At 40.3% G+C, this 24,080-nt stretch overlaps 2 protein-coding genes across 11 annotated transcripts in view; both read right to left on the bottom strand.

Moving 5' to 3' along the window:
• CDK7 (cyclin dependent kinase 7) overlaps positions 1 to 11,323 on the bottom strand; it is a 29,019-nt gene extending 17,696 nt beyond the window's left edge. For 2 of the 10 annotated variants that reach the window (XM_036308473.1, XM_036308480.1), the window contains exons 1-8: positions 11,146 to 11,319; positions 10,764 to 10,823; positions 8,129 to 8,162; positions 6,923 to 6,990; positions 6,014 to 6,082; positions 3,916 to 4,026; positions 2,449 to 2,567; positions 260 to 359 (exon numbers count right to left, since the gene is read on the bottom strand). In XM_036308473.1, the coding sequence (XP_036164366.1) occupies positions 260 to 359; positions 2,449 to 2,567; positions 3,916 to 4,026; positions 6,014 to 6,082; positions 6,923 to 6,990; positions 8,129 to 8,162; positions 10,764 to 10,823; positions 11,146 to 11,211 (627 nt within the window). In that variant the 5' untranslated portion in view covers positions 11,212 to 11,319. Of the gene's footprint in view, positions 1 to 259; positions 360 to 2,448; positions 2,568 to 3,915; positions 4,027 to 5,585; positions 5,717 to 6,013; positions 6,083 to 6,922; positions 6,991 to 8,128; positions 8,163 to 10,763; positions 10,824 to 11,145 lie in introns of those variants that run through there. The other 8 variants (XM_036308477.1, XM_036308474.1, XM_036308476.1 and 5 more) reach the window with 8 other exon arrangements.
• Positions 11,324 to 14,776: 3,453 nt separating this feature from the next.
• Positions 14,777 to 22,934, bottom strand: MRPS36 (mitochondrial ribosomal protein S36). The gene is made up of 4 exons (XM_036310122.1): positions 22,817 to 22,934; positions 17,588 to 17,651; positions 15,800 to 15,987; positions 14,777 to 15,281 (listed from the first exon to the last, which is right to left on the bottom strand). The coding sequence occupies exons 1-4, from the start codon at positions 22,853 to 22,855 to the stop codon at positions 15,264 to 15,266; spliced, it is 309 nt and encodes a 102-aa protein (XP_036166015.1). The 5' UTR covers positions 22,856 to 22,934; the 3' UTR covers positions 14,777 to 15,263.
• Positions 22,935 to 24,080: the final 1,146 nt, after the last annotated feature.

Genomic DNA, 24,080 nt, shown 5'->3' with positions numbered 1-24,080 from the left:
AATAGAACCTGGTAACTGAACCTGGCTGGAGAACCTGGACAGAACCTGGCTGGAGAACCTAGCAAGAGAACATGGACACAGAACCTGGCTGGAGATCCTGGCTAGAGATCCTGGCTAGGCTGCTGATCAACTGAACACTGTCTCCATGTCATTCCTTCTTCGCCGACTCCGTCCACACCTTTGGGGACCCCTGGACCTGCTGGGGTTGGACCCCAGCACTTATAAAATGTTGAAGTGTGTACAGCAACTCAAGACTTACCCTTAGAAGCAACTCTGCTAATATACAGCCAACAGCCCACATGTCCACACCTACACCATACATTCTAGCACCAAATAGTAACTCAGGGGCCCGATACCACCTGAAAAACAAAAAGAAACATTGTCATTTTAGAGAAAACTCAGCAAAACATTATCCTACTCATGAAATTCACTTTTTTCTACGGACTCACCTATAGTCATTTGTATTACTCAATCTGCCTTCCCATCTGTAACTATCCTTGAGGAGAGGGGGAGGCGGAGGGGGAGGTATGAATGAGAGAGAACCACACTAGCCAGGGCTATCTTTGACTGTTTTCAAAGCCAATCTGGCAACCTGGGCCCTAGATACCATGCTTTCTTGCCTATTTTCAAGGGTACTGCTCCTGTAACTCTCTCTTCTTTCTCCTACATCAACTTTTTGTTCTTTACTAAACTATTACCATCAATGTACAAACATACCATTGTTTCTTTGGCTTTAAAAGATAAACTAAAAACCAAAGAAACAGCCTGGCCAGTGTGGATCAGTGGTTGAGCGTCGACCCATGAATCACGGTTCAATTCCTGGTCAGGGTACATGCCTGAGTTTCCGGTTCCAGTGCGGGGTGTGCAGGAGGCAGCCGATCAATGATTCTCTCCCATCACTAATGTTTCTCTCTCTCCCTCTCCCTGAAATCAATAACAAAAACTTCTTTAGACCCTATTTCCCCTAACAGCTACTCCTTCATTCTCTGGTAGTCTGAAGAGTTCTCTGCTCTTATTATCTGCAATTCCTCTTCTCTTACTCTCTCAAATTCATTTCAATCAGGCTTTCATCCTATCACTCCACTAAAATGGCTCTTGTCAAGGTTAACAATGATATCCACATCATTGATCTGTCAATTCTCAGTCCTCATTTTACCTCACCCTACATTAGTAGCATTTGATTTGCATGAAGAGAAAATATGATAAATTAGTAAACGAAAAACACTGTGTACAGTGCTCTTGTATGTGGGTCCCTATTTGCCTAAGCTCCTGAATGATGGTCTTAATCTTTACAGCAATTACATGAATAACTATTTATATCTCTTTACATCTTACTCAGGGTTTAGGTGATTGACAATGAGATTTGGAAGAAGGTGACAAAGTAATTTAAAGGAACAGATAAAGAAAATGAAGATCTTCTCAGGTCCTTAAAAAAAATCAATCTTGGGCATGGCCAGGGTGGTTCAGTGATTGAGCATCCACCTATGAAGTAGGAGGTCATGGTTCAATTCCCGGTCAGGGCACATCCCCTGGGTACGGTTAGATCCCCAATAGGGGACATGTAGGAGGCAGCAGATTAATGATGCTTCTCTCTCATCATTGATGCTTTTCTCTCTCACTCCCTCTCCCTCTCTAAAATCAATAAAAATATATATTTTTAAAAAGTCTTGGAAATTAACAAATGCCACCCTGATAAGAATTATGCCCCCCCTCCAAATCAGGTGATTATGTAAAATAGCCACTAAAGTTCCCAAACTACCTAACTGAAATGTAAAAGAAGTATAAATTAGTTTCAAAAGTTACTAGCCTGTCCTGGCAGGTGTATCTCAGAGGTTGGAGTGTTGGGTTTGATTCCATCAAGAGCCTGTACCTGGGTTGTGGGTTCGCTCACCCCCTACCCCCAGCGGAGTGCATGCAGGAGGCAACCAGTCTATATGTTTCTCACATTGATGTTTGTTTCTCTCTCTACTCCCCCACCCCCTTCCACTCTCTGAAAAGCAACGTAAAAAATTATCCTCCGGTGAGGATTAACAAAGCAAAACAAAAGAAAAAAGTTACTAGCCCTAGTCAGGTAGCTCAGTTGGTTAGTGTTGTCCCCATACACCAAGGTTGCAAGTTCTGGTCAGGGCACATACATGAAGCAACCAATGAATGGATAACTAAGTGGAACAACAAATCAGTGTTTCTCTCCCCTCTCTAAAAATCAATAAATTAAAAAACAATTATATATATTGAAAAATTACTAGATAAATGTTTGAGGACTGACTTATTGCAACTCTTATTTGAATGAAGGGCTGTATTTTTTTCACTGTGGTAAGATATACATAACATAAAAACAGCTGTATTTTCAACAAAACACCAACGATGATGCCAAGAGAAGCCAAATGATGCTCACTTGTGGTTAATATCCTGCACAATATAAATTTCAATTATTTAAGGGATTCTTACCTGGTTACAACCTGATGTGTATAAGCTCTATTGGGGCTCCCAAATGATTTGGCCAGGCCAAAATCTGCCAGCTTTAGAACTCCATTTTCATCTAGCAACAAGTTGTTTGGTTTCAGATCCTATATTATGGAAGTTTTAAACAAACATGTAAGCAGGATGGGGGAGACTACCATAACAAGGCATTTAGTTGGCTCAACTTTAAACTTAGCAAAAATAGAGTTAACACCCCAAATTAAACAACAATCAATATTTTTCATTGATGTAAAATCCTATCAAAGCAAAACAAGATTAGTCATATTACCTAGTGAGACCATGGATCAAGGTACCTAATTTCACTGAACTTCAATTTGCCTAATTTACAGGGTTGCTGTGAGGATTATATTTAATATTTTCTGTAAAGAGCCTAGTGTAATGACTGGCTAATAGTAAGCACTCAATAAATGGTTGCTGCCATTAATTCAATAACAGTAATATATATGAATTTTAGTAAATAAAAACATTATACATTTAGAAAGGATGAGAAACAGTCTCAAGATCTATATTAAAAAGACACTAGCAATAACCTATTAGGGATTCCAAGTTTTAAGATATGAGAGTTACCAACCATAAACTATATATTTTTTTTTTTTTTTTTTTAATATATTTTATTGATTTTTTACAGAGAGGAGAAGGGAGAGGGAAAGAGAGTTAGAAACATCGATGAGAGAGAAACATTGATCAGCTGCCTCCTGCACACCTCCTACTGGGGATGTGCCCACAACTAAGGTACATGCCCTTGACTGGAATCGAACCTGGGACCTTTCAGTCCCCAGGCCTATGCTCTATCCACTGAGCCAAACCGGTTAGGGCACAAACTATATATTCTTAACTATTCACCTAAATAGGGTGCCTAAGAACACTTCCCTACCTAAATTTCCCTACCTAAATTATCAGTCTTGTTCTTTTGGAACAATGACTTGACCATTTCAGAAATTTTATTTCATTACTTCATAGAACTTTAGACTACTAGAAATATTATTTTCCTAAAGGTATTTTAGCATTGTATAATTAATCCAGATTCTCACTGTGGCTCCCCTCCCTGGCACATACACAACAACAATAGTATGGCACAAAGAACACTGAACACTGGACTTAAGGCCAAAAGATTTAGGTTCTAACACTGTCAGTTATCAGCTACTGATCTTGAAAAATAATATATAACCATAGTCAGGTCACTCAGCAATTTAATTTTTTTTTTAATTCTTAATTTTAAAAAAATATTAAGGACTCTTCCATTTCTAAATTTCACATAGTAATTTACAGTCCTCACAGCACCACCTGGTGGAACTGGAGGGAACACACCAAGAGAGAAGGATAAAATAGTCCAGCTACCTCTTTAACAATTTACATGTTCAGATCATTTATGTAACAAACTAGTTAAATAAAACTTAACATAAAGAAGTTATTACACTTGGTTAAAAACCTTACCCTATGTAGAATCCAATGTTGATGTAAATATTCTAACCCTTGAAGAGTCATCAACATGTAGGCTTTGATGTGCGATGGTGTTAGGACAAGACTATTATCCTTTATTATAACCTGTAAAACAGGTATACAATATACAGGTAACTTTATTATCACAAATAAATGCCATCATATAAAATCATTTACAGACATAAAATGAATTTATTTATATAGGAGAATCTCAAGAAAGGTTGCCTAACTCTCCTTAGGAAGGATGGTCAGAATTTCCAGTCACGTGGTTAGGGGAAGTATCTTTGGTTTGGAAAGAAAGCAGTGCTTTGTCTCCTATTGCTTTTTTTTTTTCCTCCCCGCTTACCCCAGGATGTATAGCCCCTTCTGGTAATAGCATTTAGAATTCTTTTGGGAAGCCACCTGTTCCCACCTCAATCTACATGGTTAAAAATGCACTGACCACCATCTGTGGCCTCTAGAAGTAGGCTCATGACCCAAGCATAGTTAATCACCACTGCTGTCCAGAGATTGTTCAGGGATGAACATGTGATTCAAGTCAAGCCAATCAACCAGACCAAGTACTTGTGCTAGAATTAAAAAGAACAAAGAGGCAATGGAGGGTGGGGTGTGGGAGTGGGGAGAGATTAACTGGGGAATTTATATGCATAACCCATAGATACAGACCGTAGTGTGAAGGCCTGGGAGAGGTGGGTGCAGAGTGGAGGGGGTCAATGAGGGGGAAAGAAAATAATCAAAGAGGACATCTGTAATACTTTCAACAATAAAGATAAGCCTGGAAGTATCTGAGCCACTTTACTGAGAAATTATGCCCATGAATGAAGGTAACAGAGAAGAAAAGAGTTAAAGTGCAAGAATGACTTCTGATGGCATTATTTGTGAACTGTGCCTAAAACTAGTTTATTCCTAGACTTATCAGTTACATAAGCTAAAAAAATGCCCATTTTCTTTTTAAAAAAATCAAATTCAGGTAAAATGTACCCTTTGTAGAGCATAGTTTCATGACTTTTAATGAACACACCCAGTTGTGTAACCACAACACAATCAAGATACAGTTCTATAATCCCCCAAAAGTCCCTCAGGCCTCTCTGTACTCAGTCTTTCATTGTACTTCCAACCCCAGCAACCACTGATCTGATTTCTGTTCCTTTAGTTTTCCCTTTCTCAGAACATCAGATAAATGGAATAATATAACATATAGCCTTTTGAACCCGGCTTCTTTCATTTATATAACGTATTAGAGATTTCTAAACTGTTGCATATATTAGTTCGTTTCTTTTTATTCCCAAATAGTATTCCATTGTATGGATATACCATAGTTTGTATCAGTGGTCGGCAAACTGCAGCCCCTTGAGTGTGGCTCTTCCACAAAATACCACATGTGGGCGTGCACGTACAGTGCGATTGAAACTTCGTGGCCACACTCAAGGGGCCAAAGAACCGCATGTGGCTCACAATGTGCAGTTTGCCGACCACTGGTTTATATATTCACTGAATGGAAAATATGTGGGTTGTTTCCACTTTGGGCAATTATGAAAAGCTAAATATCTGTGTACCAGTTGGTTTCTTTGTTTCTCTTGGGTAAATACCTAGCAGTAGTATTGCTTAAATGTACTATTTTACTGTATAAGAAACTGCAAAACTATTTTTCAAAGTAGCTATACCATTTTGCATTCTCTCCAGCACAAGAATTCCAGTTGTTCCATATCCTTGGATTGTCAGTTTTTGAGATTCAATTAATATTAATGAAAAGCATACGATCTTATTTTTCTCAAAAAGAAACTTGATTGATATTCTACAAAAATATAAAAAAGAAGCTCTGAGTTTTCAAAGGCCTAACATTAATTTCTCTAAAAATAATGTCAATAAGGGAAAGGGTAACTTGGTAGACCAATGCTAATGAAATCCAAATCTCTGTACTAAATAGTGGGAATATGGCTAAATGGATCAGAAGATCCTAGATTTGAGAGTATATTCAGATTTCAAAGTTAAGCATTCTTTTGATTATCAATGTCTTCATAAGTGAAATAAACATTTAGGTTCTTTCTTGATAAACAGAGAAAAGAAATTCTTCTAGGAATCTTCACCTTACCTCTAGATCAGTTTCCATAAAATCAAAGACAAGGCTAATATTAGATTTATGTCCAAACGCATCAAGGAGCTGCAAAGCAAAATTTCAAAAACATAAAAATGTGATTCTCTATGAAATACTTGACAGTATTACACCAACTAAGTATTTTTAAAAATTTAAAGAAGCATTTGGACAGTTGATAATTCCCTGTAAAGTTTAAGTAATTTTAATAAATTTGACACTTATTTTGTTTTTGTTTGCTAGGAATTTGTACTTTGAGGCACAAAAATATTTAACTTATTTTTTTAAAAGTTGCTAAATACTTAATCTCTCCCCCCAAATTTTGGGAGTTATAATTAAGAAATGAAGTGATGAAAAACTCACTTCAGTCTCCAATTCAGAAAAATTCCTACCTAAAAAAAATCCTATAAACCACAGTAGCATCTATCACAGTGGTTCTCAACCTTGGCTGCACATTAGAATCACCTGGGAATCTTTTTAAAATCCTGATTTCTGGGCCTCATCCTCCAGAAATTCTGTTTCTTTGTTATGGAGTCGGGCCACAACATTAGTAACAAAGAAACAGAATTTCCGGAGGATGAGGCCCAGAAATCAGGATTTTAAAAAGATTCCCAGGTGATTCTAATGTGCAGCCAAGGTTGAGAACCACTGCTCTAAGGTATGACACAGAGTTGTGCTCAGGGTCTTACACATACTAGAGCTCTCCAGGCTTCAAAATGATTCTGACAAAATCAGCCTGTATGCCGAAATTTAATTTATTTCATCTGTTGCATAGTTTTAAAAGACGGGGCCTAGAGGAAGAATTAGGATAGGAAATACTAGCCTGATAAACTTTTAAGCTTCTCTGCAAAGCTTGCTTAGAACAATTCATTTTGTCAACATATCAGAATCAATTTAGATCATACTTACACCAATTATATTTGGATGACTTAGCTCCTGTAATAATTTTATTTCTCTTAAGGCTGTTCTATTTATACCTATATAAAAACACAAAATAAAAAGTGAAAAATAATTCTCAAAACTTTATATTGCTTTTATTTTTTAAAATATTTTAAATGATTTTTAGAGAGGGGAAGGTAGAGAGAGAAAAGAGACACATCAATGTGAGAGCAGAATACTGACTAGCTGCCTCCTATACAACCCCTACCAGGGATCAAGCCCATAACCTGGGCATGTGCAGACCAGGAATCAAACCAGCAACCTTTTGGTGCACGAGATGATGCTCAACCAACTAAGCTACACCGGCCGAGGCTTATATTGCTTTATTTTTAAATATGTTTTTATTGATGTTTAGATAGAGAGGAAGAGGGAGAAATAGAAACATCCATGAGAGAAACACACTGAATGGCTGTGTCCTGCACAGCCCCTACTGGGAATGGAGCCAGCAACTCAGGCATGTTCCCTGACCAGTAATCGAACCTGGGACCTTTTGGTCCATGGTCCATGCTCAATCCACTGAGCAACACCAGCCGGGTGATATTGCTTTATTTTTCAAATAGCTTACATAGATCATGATAAATGGTGAAAAAAATATTCATTTTACCTATGGCATATCAGTGCTGGAATAACAACACACCTAAGGGTGTAGCATATAGACGCTAAATTACAGCTCCCTTCTCTTGCCCTATGAATATTAGCAGATTTTTTATGCTAATAGCAAACTAGTGATAAGATAGTATCTTTCCCAATGCAAAGGCTAGACCTCAAAATTAGCATTCTAGAAAACAAGGCTTTGGAAGGGGGATGAAGAGTTCCATAGTGAGCTTTGTGTACTTCCATGAAGGTATACCCTGAATTTTCAAAGTAATTAGAAGCTCAGAAAAATGAAGAAACAATGGCTTGTAACAATACCTGAAACAGTAATGAAGACAACCACCAGATAAGCCACTAATAACCTTGCTGCCTTCCATTTTCTGAAGTGACTTGAATGTGCTTCTCTACACTCAAATGGTGGAAGTCACAAATATACTGTCTCTATCCTGAGTCTATCTTTACTCTCCTGGGACCCTGCAATGACTCTACCCAGACGACTGTTAACTCTAATTAATACTTTGCTCATTCCTCAGTGGGAATAAAAACCTTTTCTGTTCTGTCAAATTAAATGAAATAACTTACCATCTTTAGCTTCTGATCTATGTCCAAGTTTGATCTGGTAGAGGAAAAAAAGAGCACATTAAAAATATGTTATTTAGACTTAATGAATGTGTGTAAGTAATACACACACATGCATACTTAAAAAACTCAGCTACAGCAAAAACATTTAACAACTCATATGTATTTAGTATTAGTAATCAAGAAGGAAGTGTGTAATCATTAATCAGAAAGGCAAAAGTAATATAAGAATCCTTGTCCTTTAGGTTTTTGAAGTACATATTCAAAGCCACTCAAGCCCTGGCCGGTGTGGCTCACTCAGTTGGTTGAGCTTTGTCCCATGCACTGAAAGATCACTGGTTCAATTTACAGTCAGGGAGGGCACATGCCTGGGAGGCAGCCAATTGAAGTTTCTCTCTCACATTGATGTTTCTCACTCTCTCCCTCTCCCTTAAATCAATAAAAACATTTTTTTTTTTTTAAAGAACTGCAGTGGAGAAAGACTATTCTATTATGAATGGCACCAACCAAGAGAAAGGGAAGCTAATACTTAAAAGCCCAAACTCCCTGATGGCATGTAGGTTACAGATTATATAGTGCAAAATGATAGGACACCATGGGTTAGGAGTTAAGGCTGGTGTTGGGAGCTGATTGGTTGGAGGGGAGGTAAGCGTTAATACATAATTTCTTCAGGTCTTGAGGAGAGCTCTGAGGTCTGCTCTGGCATCCCTCTATTTAGTTTCACGGAAAGGTAGCCAGGGGGTTATTCCACCTTAGATCTCAGGAGCTGAAACAATTTAGGTCAAGATATTATCTTCAGCTTACAGTAACAGAAACACATACCTTGTAACCCTTAATCAAGGTATGACCATCGTTTCTGGCTGCTTCAGAATGACTAGTAAGGAAAAGGGCTAAGCTTATAGGGCATACTGTAAAGAAATTGAATCGAGTGCTGGCATACATATTAGAACCCTTGGTTTCACTGAGTCACCTTGAAGGGGTAAAAGTCTATCCCAGAAAAACAGGATGGATTTTACCCTAATTTATGTTAACAGCAAGCAAACAAAAAACCCCACTTAGACTTTCAGACAACAATAGAACTCAATATGCCAATAGTTTGAAGAGACTGTATCAGTCAGTTAAGTGAATACGTATTTTAAAATTTATCTTTGTTGTTGAAAGAAGTGAATACATTTTTAACGAGTGTCTACAAATGTACCAGCCATAGTGTCTAAGTGTGATTTGAATGAAAGTAAACAGACAATAAACTCAGAGATAAAAGCATTTCAGGTTTTGATAAATGCTATGAAGATAACAGAGAAATATGGTAAAGAAGACCCGGGGAGGAGGGAGGCACGCCTGTTTTAGCTACAGTGACCAGCAAAGGCCTCGAGGCGAAGAAACATTGGAGTGTGATCTAAGTGGTAAGTAATCAGCCATGCCAAGTTTCAGAAGAAAAATATATTAGCCAGAAGGCAGAGCAAATGCAACAATCCTGGGGCTGGAATAAATTTCGTGTTCAAGGAATAGAAAGGCAGTGTGGCTTGAGTATAGAAAAACAGGAGAATTGAAAAGATAACTTTGGCAAGGATCAGGACAGTGGAGGGTTTTACAAAGGAGTAGCTGGTGCTGGATTATAGAACATTAGCTGGAAAACAAGATGAGAGACGTCAGAAAAGGTAAGGTGGAGGGCACTTACCGCATCGGCAGGTCTTGAGCAGTGAGAAAAACAGCCTCTCCTTGAGAGGGGTACGGATTTCAGGGGCATGGGAAAGGGAATCCACCGCAGCAGGGCACCTGGACCTAACGCCTCGCTTTAGCCATTACTATCCACACCATCTTGGCAAGTCACCTCATGGCTCTCAGCCTCAAGAACCTCAAGTGTGAAATAAAGACGCTTACTTTACGTATTTCACAAGGCTATTCTGAGGGTTTAATGAAAAACGCTGGTGAAAGCGCCTGGCATATAGAAAGCTAGCTGAATAGAACCTAAATTTCTTGAGTGGATGCAAATAAAAGAGATACTAAAACCAGTTTTAAAAACACATGCACATCCATGTTGTTAATGTCGGTGAAAGCCTTTTAGGGTAAATCTGTCCACAGAAAATAGATACGATACACAGAGTGGAGGCAGGTGAGGCGGAAATAGCGATCCAGGAAAATAATGACATTAAGTGGCTCGTTCCGAGGACCTAGCAGATTGGCAGTTGTTATCCCCTTTGCCAACTTGTGAGTTTAAAAAGCCAGCATCCAGCTTCCCTTTCATGTCAATGTCAATTAACGGCACAAAAACCTAGTTCAGCCCTGGCCGGTGTGGCTCTTGGATGGGGCTTCCTCGGGTGCACAGACGGTCACCCGTGGGACAGGAGCGGGTGGCGGGCGCCGTCCCCGGTAGGGGGCGTGCAGGAGGCAGCCCACCCAGGTGTCTCTCTTCGATGGTTCTCTCCCTCCCTCCCCCTTCTTCTCTATAGAAATCACTAGAAACCAGTTCAACCCGAGTTCCCTCTTGGAACACAAGACACGAACAAATTCTGCTTCCTCTGACAATGACTTAACTCCTCATCCGCGGAGCAAGGCCTAGACTAGTAAAACGGCCAGCCCCCAACTCACACATACCCCCGTCTCCCCAGAGACCCAAGGGAAACAAACGGCAGCTCACCTTCTTGATGGCGACAATTTGGTTGGTGTTCTTGTCTCTGGCCTTGTAAACCGTGGCAAACTAGAGAGAAATGCAAAAATAACCCAAGCGCGTGGGAAGGTTGTTTGTTTGTGTCTGTCTTTTTTCTTTAGGTCTTGGGAAGCCAAGAAGCAAAGATTCTAGGAGCGGACTCCCGGCGGCTGGAAGCGTGGGGGGCAGCCCACGCCGCGTTCCTGTCTGTGGCCGAGAAGGGAGAGGGCCGCTCCGGGTGGGCAGGGGGGCAGCGGCGGCCGGCAGCCAGGCCAGCGGCCAGGCCGGCCTCGGAGGGCACGCGAACACCGGGGAAGACGTGGGGCGACCTGGCGCTCTGCCCGCGGGATGCCCCGAACGCCGAGAGCCTCACCTGTCCCTCCCCGAGGAAGTCCAGCTTCTCATAGCGCTTTGCTCGCGACTTCACGTCCACAGCCATCCGTCACGCGAAGCCCGGCGCCAGCCGCAAAGGGCGAGCTCCCCGGACAGAGGGAATTTAAAGCTACTTTAAAGCCTCCAACAGCCACTTCCGCTCACCAGGCTCCGACGCGATGTTAGCCCCGCCCCACTTCCGGGGTGGGCGTGGCCCTGCTAAGTAAGTTCGGCCGCAAGGAAGCTGCGCGAAGCTGGGCTCCTGGGCTGTTCTGCGCAGCTCCCCGCCCTCTCACGTGCTGGCCTGTGGGTGCCGGAAGCCGGGTGTTTCAGGGTGGTGCCCACGCGTGTCACCTTGTTATCGTTTTAACTTGTATTATTTTCTGAACTACCGCGGCGGGTCAGCGTTCTGCTACGGTTCTGAGTCCGGAATTTAATAGGTGTGTGTGCGTGCGGCAGGCTCGGCCTTCTCCCTCATCTCCCTTTCTCGTTCTAGGTCGTGGGTGTTCTGGCGCTATGGTTGCTATGGACGCCTGGCCCCCGCAGTCTCGGGTTACTTAGACGCCTGCCCACTTCTTCAGGGCAGATCAAGAGGCGTTCTTATTAGTCCAGTGCTTTTATGAAGAAGCACAGGCAGGGAAACAAAATCCAAGTCAACTGAAGGATTTTGTGCTGTGGAACAGACTTATGGTCATCAGTGTTCTACTCCGTGAAGTGGAAATAATAGACTACATCACAGGTGGTTGTGAGGATTAAATGAGACATGCAGAAAGGTTAGAGTTAGACATAGTAAATGCTCAATTAAGTGTTAGCTGTGATCAATACCCAATTTCCTCATGAGTTTTCACAAATTAACAAATTATACATATTAATTCATTTATTCAATGAATATTTATTGAATATGCTAGGCTCTGTTGTAGACTGAGAAATGAGCCAGAAAAAGACGAAGATTCTTGCCTTCAAATGGGAGTAGTTAACAACCAAGTAAAATATGTTACGATTTTTAAAATACTATGATACATAGTTATAAGTGATATAGAGATAATAGAGCAGGGAAAAGAGAGAGAGGTATTAGGCTTTTCAGTTTTAAATATGGTGGGACAAGACAAACATCAGTTTTGAGCAGACAAATGATATGATCCGACCATGTTTCCAAAGGTCCACTCTGGCTGTTGTGAGAGACCAAACTTGGTGTGGGGGAGGTGGCAAGGAAAAGCAAGGCCAGGTAAGGAATTACTGTGGTAATGCAGATGGCTGTATTAGATGGTACCAGTTTTTCTAGCCAGAAGGATTTGCTGACAAACTGGATGTGTTGGGTGAGGGAGTAAGGAAAGCATAACTCTAAGGTTTTGAACTGGGGCATTTGATGTAAGACTTGAGAATCCTGGTTTTTCAGTTATGTTGCCAAAGGCAGCAGAATACCAAGGCTCATAATTTAGTAAAGATAATATAGTGTAAACATTGAGTCCTTGCTGTGGGTCTAAACTGCCCACATTGACTCCTAGGCCAAATATTCAATCAATGGATATATAACTTGGGCAGATGATTTAACCTTTCTGTCCCTAGTTTCCTCCTCCATAATAGGACCTCATCATTGGGTTGCAGCAAGGCTTAAGTAATTTCACTCTAAAAACCCTTAGAAAAGTGTCTGATAGTGCTCTATTTATGTTAACCATTACGTAACTATTGTTGGTCACCTCCCAGCTCTTTTCACTACTTGGGTCTTTATTGAGCTCTGATATGTTCATAGGCAAACTTCTCATACATTGCAGAAAACACACCATCTTTATCACTTAATTCTTAATTTTTTACTTGTGGCAAGTCATACCTAATGATCCATGGTGTGACATGACTTAGGCCAAAGTTCCTTTTTAAAGACATCACTGTAACAACTAACCTCACTTTTAGTAAAAATAAGCTAAGTAGTGAGCTAAATTTGATGGTAGCCCTGTGAGGCTTGAGTGTGCTACGGCATAAATGCACTTTCACACATTGGTAGTAGCCATCTTCCAAGATGGCCCCAATGATTCTTGCCTTCTCATATTAATGAACTGAGTAGATTCCTCCCACAATGAAACAGGCTGTTATGTGTGACCAGCAGAATATGGCAGAAAATGTAACTTCTGAATTTAGGTCATAAAAGGCATTAATACTTCTGTCTTTGTATGCTTGGATGATTTACTGTGGGGGAAGTCAGCCAACATGCCATGAATTTGCTCAGGCAGCCTTGTAGAGAGGAACTGAGTCCTCCTGTCAACAGCCAGCTTCATTCAGCTTGCACCCTCATGAGAGACACTGACTGAGCAGAACTGCCCAGCCAACCTGCTCAGGAATTCCTGACCCAGAGAAAACATAAGCTATTGATTATTGTTGCTTTTAGCCACTAAGTTTTGGGGTGACTTGTTACAAAGTAATAGATAGTACTGGAAAGGAAAACCTAAAGGTGGCCCTCAGACAGATCCAGTATTAGGCCCACAGTATTACTCAAGCCACTCTTTATTACCTGAGCCCACTGTTTCTGAAAGTAAAAAAATTTGCCCTGGGCTTCCTTTCACTGAAAAAAAAAAATAAAAAAATAAAAAAAAAGTTAAGGCCCTAACCGGTTTGGCTCAGTGGATAAAGTGTCAGCCTGCGGACTCAGGGGTCCCAGGTTCGATTCTGGTCAAGGGCATGCACCTTGGTTACGGGCACATCCCAAGTGGGAGGTGTGCAGGAGGCAGCTGATTGATGTTTCTCTCTCATCGATGTTTCTAACTCTCTATCCTTCTCCCTTCCTCTCTGTAAAAAAAAAAGTCAATAAAATATATCTAAAAAAAAGTTAAGGGGGGGGGGGTTGGGAAAACAGTGGTAGTTTTAAAGAAAAATCTTCCAAATAAATGTAAATAACACACCAAAAAAACATGAATTTTGTATTTTTTGAGTCACCAAAGTAGTGTATTGTTAGCACCAAACCCCTGCCTCAAATTTGAGTTGGGCAACATTTTCACTAGACCACAACACAGAATTTGCAAGAGAAGCAGATCAACTCTAGAATAGTAAATACAACAACAACAACAAAAAAAGCAAATGAACCCATAGGCAACTGGGCAATACTCAACAATTCTACTCATCTATTGCTTACAAGCTACCTTTTCTATTAGAGATGACTTCTTGAAAGCATATTCTAGAAATCATTAACGGTACAGAAGAGAATTTATTTAGCTTTGTGAGGCTTTACTTTCACAATAATATACCCTTGGCACAGGAAGACCCTTTAAAGTCTCATAAATTGCTTAACAAAGTAAATATTTACGTTGACTTAATGAAGCTTTCAGACATTAAGTTTGAGAAAGTTAATGATTAGCACAATTGCATACATTATCACAATCCAAACAGTAAACCAAAGAACAAGATTTTCTTAACACCCCATAAAACGTAAGAATTAGCAATTTTTACTCAAACATTATACCTCTGCTATATTTTGATCTCTGATTTTATACTGGCTTTTTCTTTCTTTCTGAAAATAGCTTACTCTTTTGTGTTAACTCCCTAGTCTTAATACCCAAAGGTCACTGGATATACCTTGGCTCTATTTTTATTTAGTGTAGGATGTGCTTACTAAGCCGGTTATACTCCAGTAACTTTGTGAATGAAAAAAATGCTAAGAGAATTAACAAATAATGGAGTCATTATTTCACCTATCCTCATCCAATTTCAGGAAAATCACTTCCAAAAAGCAATTCTGCCTGATAAACTAATGTCTAAACAGAAACCGAAAGAAAAGTGAAATTATGGGAAATCTATGATGGTTTATTAGACATTGTGTGCTTTTAATAGTTAAACACTGGTAATACTTGATAATAAGAGTAAATTAATAGACTAACATTTTTAAATGTGTACTTTAATAAGTATAAAGTAAATAAACAATTAGGTAAGCTTGTGGAAAAGCTGCCAAGATACATAAATTAAGAAATACAGTGTCTATCTAAGTTTTCTATATTTCTTTCTTTTTTTTTTTTTTTTTACAGAATATTTGTTAAAGTTGTTTAATGTATAATTTCTCATTAGTCATTTTGGAAGTCCTTTATTGTAAAGATTATTCTTTTGTTTGATAACAAACAGCAGCCATAGTGTCAGTGATTATTCAGGACCTCCACGCTGAAAAAGAAAAAATAAAACAGATTAGGTATCAAATTTACAGAAAAAATGTTTTCATGGCCACTATACAAATTTACACTATTTTAAGTAAATGATCTTTAGTTTTTTAAAACAATTTCAGGTTTTCTCATTGCTTTATGTCACTCATAGAAATGTTATAAATAATTTCAGATCTGGAAGGGATTCAGGTTGATCCAGATCAGTGGTCCTCAAATTTCGTGGTCTCAGAAGCTCTTTACAATCTGAAAAATTGAGAACCCTAATGAGCTTTTTTCTAATGTGCTTATGTTGATTGCTTCTACACATACTTCTACACATATATTTCTTCATGCATGTAAACTGAGGGCTTGGACATGGTTTATTTCTCATAGTCCTGGCCTATCAGACCATCTGTATCTTAATTATGGACACATCATGACAAGACAATGGGAAAGGCATGTAAATCAGCATATGAAATTCCAAAAGCCAAAAACGTTAAGGTGTTTTGCATAATATTGTGATAAAGACCAACAACATACTTGGATATATTCGACTTCTTCTTGAGACACAGGTTTCCTTCTGTATTTCTGAGGTAATGTTTTTATTATTTCTGCAGTGTCTGGTGGACCCTGATGCATCAGCCAATCTGACGATTTACTTCCCTTAGAATGCTGTGAAATTGAAGAAGAGTGAGATGGTACTCCTGTTGATCTCACAGCTTCTGATACTGAAATTTAAAAAATGTAATTAGAGAAATTGTTCAGGTGTCTTAAAATACTATGTTGTGTTCTCCATTATTGAATAATCTAGTCATTCTTGAAATAAGTATTATAATTCTGAGAGGTATTAGAGTAACTTAGTTGGGTAGCTATATATAATTTCATAAAGTTCTTAAAAAAAGGAGGTAATATTAAACGAGTGAGTTACTAAATTGAACAAATTTATAAAATAATGAAATTTCTAGGTAGTGGAATTCAACCCATATAGATAACCTACATTACTTAAGTTTTGTCATATGGTGGAATTTACAGGTAATATCTTACAATGGGGAAAAAGAATTTTGATAACTATAGATGAGATTAGTTTTCTCAATACTTTTCATTACCTATATCTTAATTCAAGAGTTACAATAGCCCTAACTGGTTTGGCTCAGTGGATAGAGCATCAGCCTGCAGACTGAAAGGTCCCAGGTTCGATTCCGGTCAAGGGCATGTGCCTTGGTTGCGGTCACATCCCCAGTTGGGGGTGTGCAGGAGGCAGCTGATCGATGTTTCTCTCTCATTGATGTTTCTAACTCTCTATCCCTCTCCCTTCCTCTCTATGAAAATCAATAAAATATATTTTTTTTAAAAAAGAGTTACAATAAGTTAAAAACACCTGTGTAAAATTTGTTAAAATTCTCCCTGAATTAAGGATCAAATAGCTTATAATAAAGACAGAGACAGAGGATCGGGTAAAAAGGAGGGGTCAGAAAAAAACAGGACTTGTTCAGAATCTTTAGTTACGTTATGATTACTAAGGTTTATAGCAATCAAAGAAATATTTACTGATTGAATGGATAAATGAGTCAATGAAAGAAAAGGTTAGCTGGGAGAGAAATATGGAAATGGTTATTATTCCTCACAATATATGCAAGTGTAAGTGTGGGAGATTAAAGGATAGAAGGAAAAAAAGGTAGAACAAAAATTCCCCTGTATAAACTCAATATCATTAAAAATTCAGAGACTTCTATTGAGTCATTACCTTTTTAAATGGAATAAGTTAATTTCTACTTGCATGCAACCTAAGGTACATACCACTTTTTTAATAAAATATATTTTTACTGATTTCAGAGAGGAAAGGAGAGGGAGAGAGAGAAATATCAATGATGAGAGAGAATCATTGATTAGCTATCTCCTGCATGCCCCCTACTTGGGAGCCCACAACCTGGGCATATGCCCTTAACCAGAATCAAACCTGGGACCCTTCAGTCTGCAGGCTGATGCTATATCCACTGAGCAAAACCAGCTAGGGGGTTATGTACCATTTTCATCTAAGTTACCGAATCTACCTAATTTTAAAATGAAAAATATTGCCTATAATAGGATATTCATGTATAAGTATACATGTACATCTTTGCAAAAATAAATGCCTTGGTCAGGTAGCTCAGTTGGTTAGAGCGCTAAAGTTCGATCCCAGTCAGGGCCCATACAAGAATCAACCAATGAATACATAAATCAGTGGAACAACAGAATCAATGTTTTTTTTTCTTCCTCCTCTCTCCCCCTCCCCTATCCTCCCTTTGAAGTCAATAAATGAAAATTTTAAAAATCTAAAGTACAACTTACCATCTAGTTTAGGATTGTCTCTTCTGTTAGGGAACCTTATTAATGGAGTATGTGGCTTGACTACCTAAAGGAAAAAAAATGCATAAAAAAGATGAAACACTAAAATAAACTCATTAAATATATATATATATATACAAGAAAATTTACTGAACCACATAGATACCTTCATTAAAATAAAATACCTTAGTATTTGACAGCAATTTTTATTTTTTTAGCAATTTTAAATTTTACTATTTTACTCTTCCCCAACCAGGAAAGCTGGTCTATGAATTATTAACTTGTTTATCTTATCTGCTATTCATAATAACTTTGTACTTTATACATCACAAGACATTTTACTGTACTCCCAACTGACCTCAAAGACAACCCTATGAAAAAGATGACATTGATTATATGTTGTGTGACTTATATATCACCCTGTTGATTGGTAAGAATTGGAAGTTTCCTGACTTGTATTGAGTGTTGTTCCCCTACTCTGTTACTATCTAGCAGTTTAGAATAGGACAAAAAGCATATTGAAAATTAGGTAATTAAAAAGATACTTTTTCTGAGTAAAAAAGTAACGTGTTTTGTGTAAAAAATTTGGGAAAAATGCAGAAAAGCACTAAGAGGAAAACTATAATCCCCAAAGCCACATAAAACAGGTTTAAACATTTGATAATCCTTTTAGTCTTTTTCCTATACCTATAGAAATACATACTTTTCATTGCCCTAATTCATCATGCCATTTCCATCCCCATTCAATCTCTGCCCAATCCCACCCATTTCCATGCCTCCCCTTTCATCTGACTGTTTATCTTTTTTTTTTTTTTAAATATATTTTATTGATTTTTTACAGAGAGGAAGGGAGAGAGACAGAAAGTTAGAAACATCGATGAGAGAGAAACATCGATCAGCTGCCTCCTGCACATCTCCCACTGGGGATATGCCCGCAACCCAGGTACATGCCCTTGACCGGAATCGAACCCGGGACCCCTCAGTCCGCAGGCTGACGCTCTATCCACTGAGCCAAACCGGTTTCGGCATGACTGTTTATCTTTTAAAACAGCTCAAATATCACTCTGCTCTAAGAAACTTCCCCTGATTCCAAAATCTGATATTTCTACTTTGTGTTTCCATGGTATCCTGAACATCTTAAGAATACTGTGCAGCAGACAGAAAAATGAGCCAGTGATGTACAGGAGAGCTGAGCTCCTGGAAAGGCAGAGTCAGAGAATTAAGCACTTCTGCAGCGGTGCCTGATACATGACATAATAAGTGCTCAAGAAACATATGCCAAGTGAGTGAATAGACTATCTGTATGGTAGGCCTAAGTATATAGGTATGTAAGTATATAGACACACACTCAACAATACAGGGGTGGGCAAAAGTAGGTTTACAGTTGTAATACAAATACCTGATAAATAAATACAAGAATAAATTGTATTTTCCATACTCACAACTGTAAACCTACTTTTACCCACCTCTGAGGTACATCAGAGAGAAAGAATTCATTTCAACGTTGCTTTTGAATACTTAAAACTATAATGTAATATGCCCTTATAAGCTAAATTCCCACACTATTTGGGTTCCCCCTTCCTAAAAAAATACATAGCCAGGCTGATGTAGCTCAGTGATTGAGCATGGACCTATGAACCAGGAGGTCACGGTTCCAGTCCTGGTCAGGGCACATGCCTGGGTTGTGGGCTCAATCCCTAGTGGGAGCTGTGCAGGAGGCAGTCAATTGGTAATTCTCACCATTGATGTTTCTAACTCTGTCTCCCGCTCCCTTCCTCTCTATGAAATCAATAAAAACATATTTAAAAAAATAACTAAAAATACATAAAAGTAGAGAGAGAGAGTAGGGCAATAAGCCCTGATAAACACATTACACAACTTCAACAGTAATACAGTCAATCTTATGTTATCACCCCTCCCCCTACAAGGGAAAATATTTGATAATTTGGACTGCACTAAAAAGAAAATAAAGATCTTTAACACATCAAGAAAAAAATCCAAATTTAAAAATACCAACTAGTTAAAAAATTTCATAACAGACCAAAGGTTAATAGCCATTATATACAGAACTTGTAAGCATAGCAAAATGGGTAAGAAGTCTTCACAAGTAAAGAAATGAAAATAGCTCTTAACCATATGAAAAGATGGTTAGCCTCATGTATAATAAGACAAAGTTAAAAGTACATGGTAATATTTTTCATCAATGAGATTTTTTGTTTTTTGTTAATCCTCACCCGAGGATATTTTTCCATTGATTTTTAGGGAAAGCAGAAGAGAGAGGGAAAGTCAGAAGAAACATTGATGTGAAACACATCAATTGGGAGGAGACTGCAACCAAGGTACATGCCCTTTCTGCAGGCTGACACTCTATCCATTGAGCCAAACTAGCTAGAGTCATCAATTAGATTTTAATGTACAAGTTGGATAACACAAGACTGTTGGGAAGGCTGTAAGGAAGCCTTACATTCACTGCTATAGGAATGCATCCTATATAATAAAACCCTAATGTGCAAATCAACTGCACAGTGGAACTGGTTGCTATGACACGCACTGACCACCAGGGGGCAGATGCTCAATGCAGGAGCTGCCAGAAGGGGAGTGGGCCTAAGCCGGCAGGTGAACACCCCTGGGGGGCCCCCTGGACTGCGAATAATACTAGCATGTACTGCTTTGTATTATGAATATCTGAGTCAAAGTCTTTGCAACTCTGTTAGGAGACAAACCATTCCTTATTGTATACCTCAAAGTATCTTTTTTTCATGTATCAGTATTTAGTTCTTTACTATTACTGTATATTGTTGCATTTTAACACACCTACCACAATTTGTTTATCCTGCTAATGGACGTTTGATTGTTTCTGGTTTGGGGGTTGTTATAGATAACGTAGCTATGGACATTTTTATTTTTTTAAACATATTTTATTGATTTTTTACAGAGAGGAAGGGAGAGGGATAGAGAGTTAGGAACATTGATGAGAGAGAAACATCGACCTACTGGGGTGTGCCCACAACCAAGGTACATGCCCTTGACCGGAATCGAATCTGGGACCTTTCAGTCAACAGGCTGAGGCTCTATCCACTGAGCCAAACTGGTTAGGGCTAGACATTTTTATATGAGTCACTTTTTGGGTATATGCAATCATTTCTCTTGGGTATAAACCTAGGAATAGAATTGCTGGGTCAAAGGGTAGGTGTGTTTAACTATTAGAGATTGACAAGTTTCCCAAAGTGGCTGTACCATTTTATATTCCTAACAGCAATGTATGAGGGTTTTGGTACTTCACATTCTCATCATCACTTGGTATTGCCAGTCTTTTCTATTTTAATCATTAGATGGGTGTAGTAGTACTTCCTGGTTTTCATTTGTATTCTCCTGGCAAGTAGTGATATTGAGCATCTTTTCATAGGCTTATTGCTCATTTGGATAACTTCTTTTGTGCAGAATCATTTTTTTACCCCATTTTAAAATTGGGATATATATATTATGATACGAGTTCTTTGACAGATGTTTGTCATATCCCAACAGAATCTTGAATTAGTTAATGCTCAATACCCAATAAATGAATAAATGAGGCTCTGTGGAGAGTGGCTACAGTGTTTGGACAGGTTCAAGCCTCGTACTAATGAGAGGGCACAGTCCTCTCATTGCCACGTGCAAGTCCCAGAGTGGAGGGCAGAGCCCTCCCAGCACAATTATAGCCAACAGCTATAGCTGTAAGCTTGAACCTATGGTCCGAACACGTGGCCCCATGTGCCTGAGTGATGTGGGCTTGATAGAGTTCAGGTGCATGTAGTTGAGTAGGATCGAAACCCATGAGAATGTTATAAACATCTTGACCACGCCCTTACATTGCCTCATGGAATCTGGCTATAAAATAAAGACACGGCTTGTAGTCCGTGGCGCTGTCTCTCCATCTGGGAGCAGCGTCCCACCCAGACCCAGCTTTTATTCTCTTGTCTGTCTTTTCTCCATCCTTCACCGCCCCCTCTCAGGGTCACTGAACCTGGCTGAGCTGGCATGGCACATAAGGCGCCCTGGGGCTGAGTATGCCATGGCCGTGCCAGCTTGCCACAGGCTCATTCATTGCAATGGGACTAAAAGACTGGGACCTGGAATTATCTTTCAGACTGACACTTTAAAAAAAAAATCTTCACCTGAGGACATGCTTATTGATTTTAGAGAGGGGGAGGGGAGAGAGAGAGAGAGAAACATAGATCTGAGAGAACCATTGAGATGGGTTACACCTCCCGAGGGTTCCCCACTGGGGATCAAACCAGCAGCAACCCAGTCTGTGACCTGACCAGGAATGGAACAATCCAACCCACAACCTTTTGGTGCAACTAAGTCACACCAGCTAGGGCAGACTGACACAATTTTAAGAAATACACTTATGCAGAGAGAAAAGCACTTCTCATATCAAAGTTAATAATACAATAATACACTTTCAGAGCTGAAAAAGCTCGTGTACACCAACCACCAGTGGAGGTTATGTCCCTTTATGGCCAATGTCACCCCTCCTATTTAAGCTGAGACCACAGCTGGAAGAAAAGCTACCAGGCGTTAGTAACCAACGTGTGCGTTAATGTGTGGTTCCTCCAGCTGCCCTCTAACCTCAAGAGGAAAAAGCAGCTTGGGAACCCAACACTAAAACACGTATCACGGTTCATCTTGTTTCTTTTCTTCATCCCCTCCATCCGGCCGATAACCAGGCATTCGAGTCGGTGGGGGGACCCAGTCCGGGTCAAGGGCGCCGCCAGCTCTGGCCCATTCCCAAGACCTTGAAGGGACACCGGGTCAGGGCAGGGCTGGCTTCCTTGCCCTCGCCGCTACCGCCTCCCTGCGATTGGCTGAGCGGGGACGTCGCCGACTATGCCAGACGCCGATTGGCCGGGCGACAGCGGCCGCCGAGCCCCAGGCACCCGGGAGGGCCAACGAGGTCCTCGCGGAGGACAGGGCAGCGGCCGCCAAGCAGCCGCGAGCCTACGTGCTGCGCTGCGACGTTCCCGCGGTCTGGCTCGAACCCTCAACTCCGGTCCCCGGTTTGCCACCCGATCCAACGGGCTCCGGTCTAATCCTCACCCCCTCTCCCCCCCGGGCGGCGCCGCTGGCCCCGCTCACGGCCGCGGCCCCGTCCAGTCCCCGCCACCGCCTTTCCTCGCCAGCGCCTTACCTAGATGTAGTCAGCACCCTCCCTACCGCCCTCGGTGCGGAAAGGCGCCCGAACCGCTTTACCTGCACGACCCTGCTAGCGGACGCCATCTTGCTGCCCATCACGACCCCGAGAAGGGGCAGCTTCCGGGGCGCTCGAGCCGCGGCGACAACCGGAGTCCCGGGCAGCCGGGGGCGGGCCCTTTATGTGGCGTCACGGAGGCGGGGCGAGCGGGCGGGACCCTCCTCCCTCGTCCCGCCGGGAACACGTGTTTCCCATCGCCTCGTTTTGCAGACGAAGGTTTGTCATGTTGGGGTTATTTTGATCGTTAGCCGTGAGTGATCTAGGACCCTTTCCGCCCCCGAAAGCCAGTTTCTAATTTCAGTACAGAGTTTAATCCAGTTATTCATCCAATTATTTCTCTGAGTTGGCGTTTAAGAGGGAACACACAGGATAATCGAATCCCAGGAAAAATGCAGTTTTTCAGATGATACTGATAATCTGCTCATTTGGGAATCACTAATATAGTGTGCATCTGATTCATTTAATGCTGTATTTTGGGGTCAGGAAGACATTTTACAGCAACTAAGTCACACCAGCTAGGGCAGACTGACACAATTTTAAGAAATACACTTATGCAAAGAGAAAAGCACTTCTCATATCAAAGTTAATAATACAGTAATACACCTTCAGAGTTGAAAAATGTTACTAACGTTGTAGCCCCACCCATAACAAAGAAACAGAATTTCCGGAGGATGAGGCCCAGAAATCAGGATTTTAACAAGATTCCCAGGTGATTCTAATGTGCAGCCAAGGTTGAGAACCACTGTTTTACAGAATGCTTTTTTTCTTAATGATAGAAACAAGTTCTTTTTTAAAGTGTTTTTATTGATTTCAGAGAGGAAGAGGGAGATAGAAACATCAATGATGAGATAGAATCATTGATTGAATGGCCTCCTGCACACCCCCTACTGGGGATGGAGCCAGTAACCTGGGCATGTGGTTTAATGTGTGGTTCCTCTAGCTGCCATCTAAACTCAAGAGGAAAAAAGAGCTTTGGGAAACCAACACTAAAACATGTATTACAGTTAATGTTTTTTTTTTTTAATATATTTTTATTGATTTTTTACAGAGAGGAAGGGAGAGAGATAGTCAGAAACATCGATGAGAGAGAAACATCGATCAGCTGCCTCCTGCACACCTCCCACTGGGGATGTGCCCGCAACCCAGGTACATGCCCTTGACCGGAATTGAACCCGGGACCCTTCGGTCCGCAGGCCGACGCTCTATCCACTGAGCCAAACCGGTTTCGGCAATGTTTATTTTTTTTTAGTTCCCTCCCATCCG

The sequence above is a fragment of the Myotis myotis genome, unplaced genomic scaffold (genome assembly GCF_014108235.1).
Source record: "Myotis myotis isolate mMyoMyo1 unplaced genomic scaffold, mMyoMyo1.p scaffold_m19_p_5, whole genome shotgun sequence".
Taxonomy (NCBI): domain Eukaryota; kingdom Metazoa; phylum Chordata; class Mammalia; order Chiroptera; family Vespertilionidae; genus Myotis; species Myotis myotis.
The sequence above is the reverse complement of the archived record's forward strand: the minus strand, read 5'-3'. Positions and strand labels throughout refer to the sequence as shown.

What these genes read in the sequence shown, in the direction of transcription:
- MRPS36 (XM_036310122.1), bottom strand. Translation starts at nt 22,855, where the DNA reads ATGGGCAGCAAGATGGCGTCCGCTAGCAGGGTCGTGCAG. An exon ending in CCGCTAGCAGGGTCGTGCAG is followed by an intron (nt 17,652 to 22,816) that starts GTAAAGCGGTTC and finishes TTTTTCCTTTAG; the next exon opens with GTAGTCAAGCCACATACTCC. An exon ending in AGACAATCCTAAACTAGATG is followed by an intron (nt 15,988 to 17,587) that starts GTAAGTTGTACT and finishes TTTAAATTTCAG; the next exon opens with TATCAGAAGCTGTGAGATCA.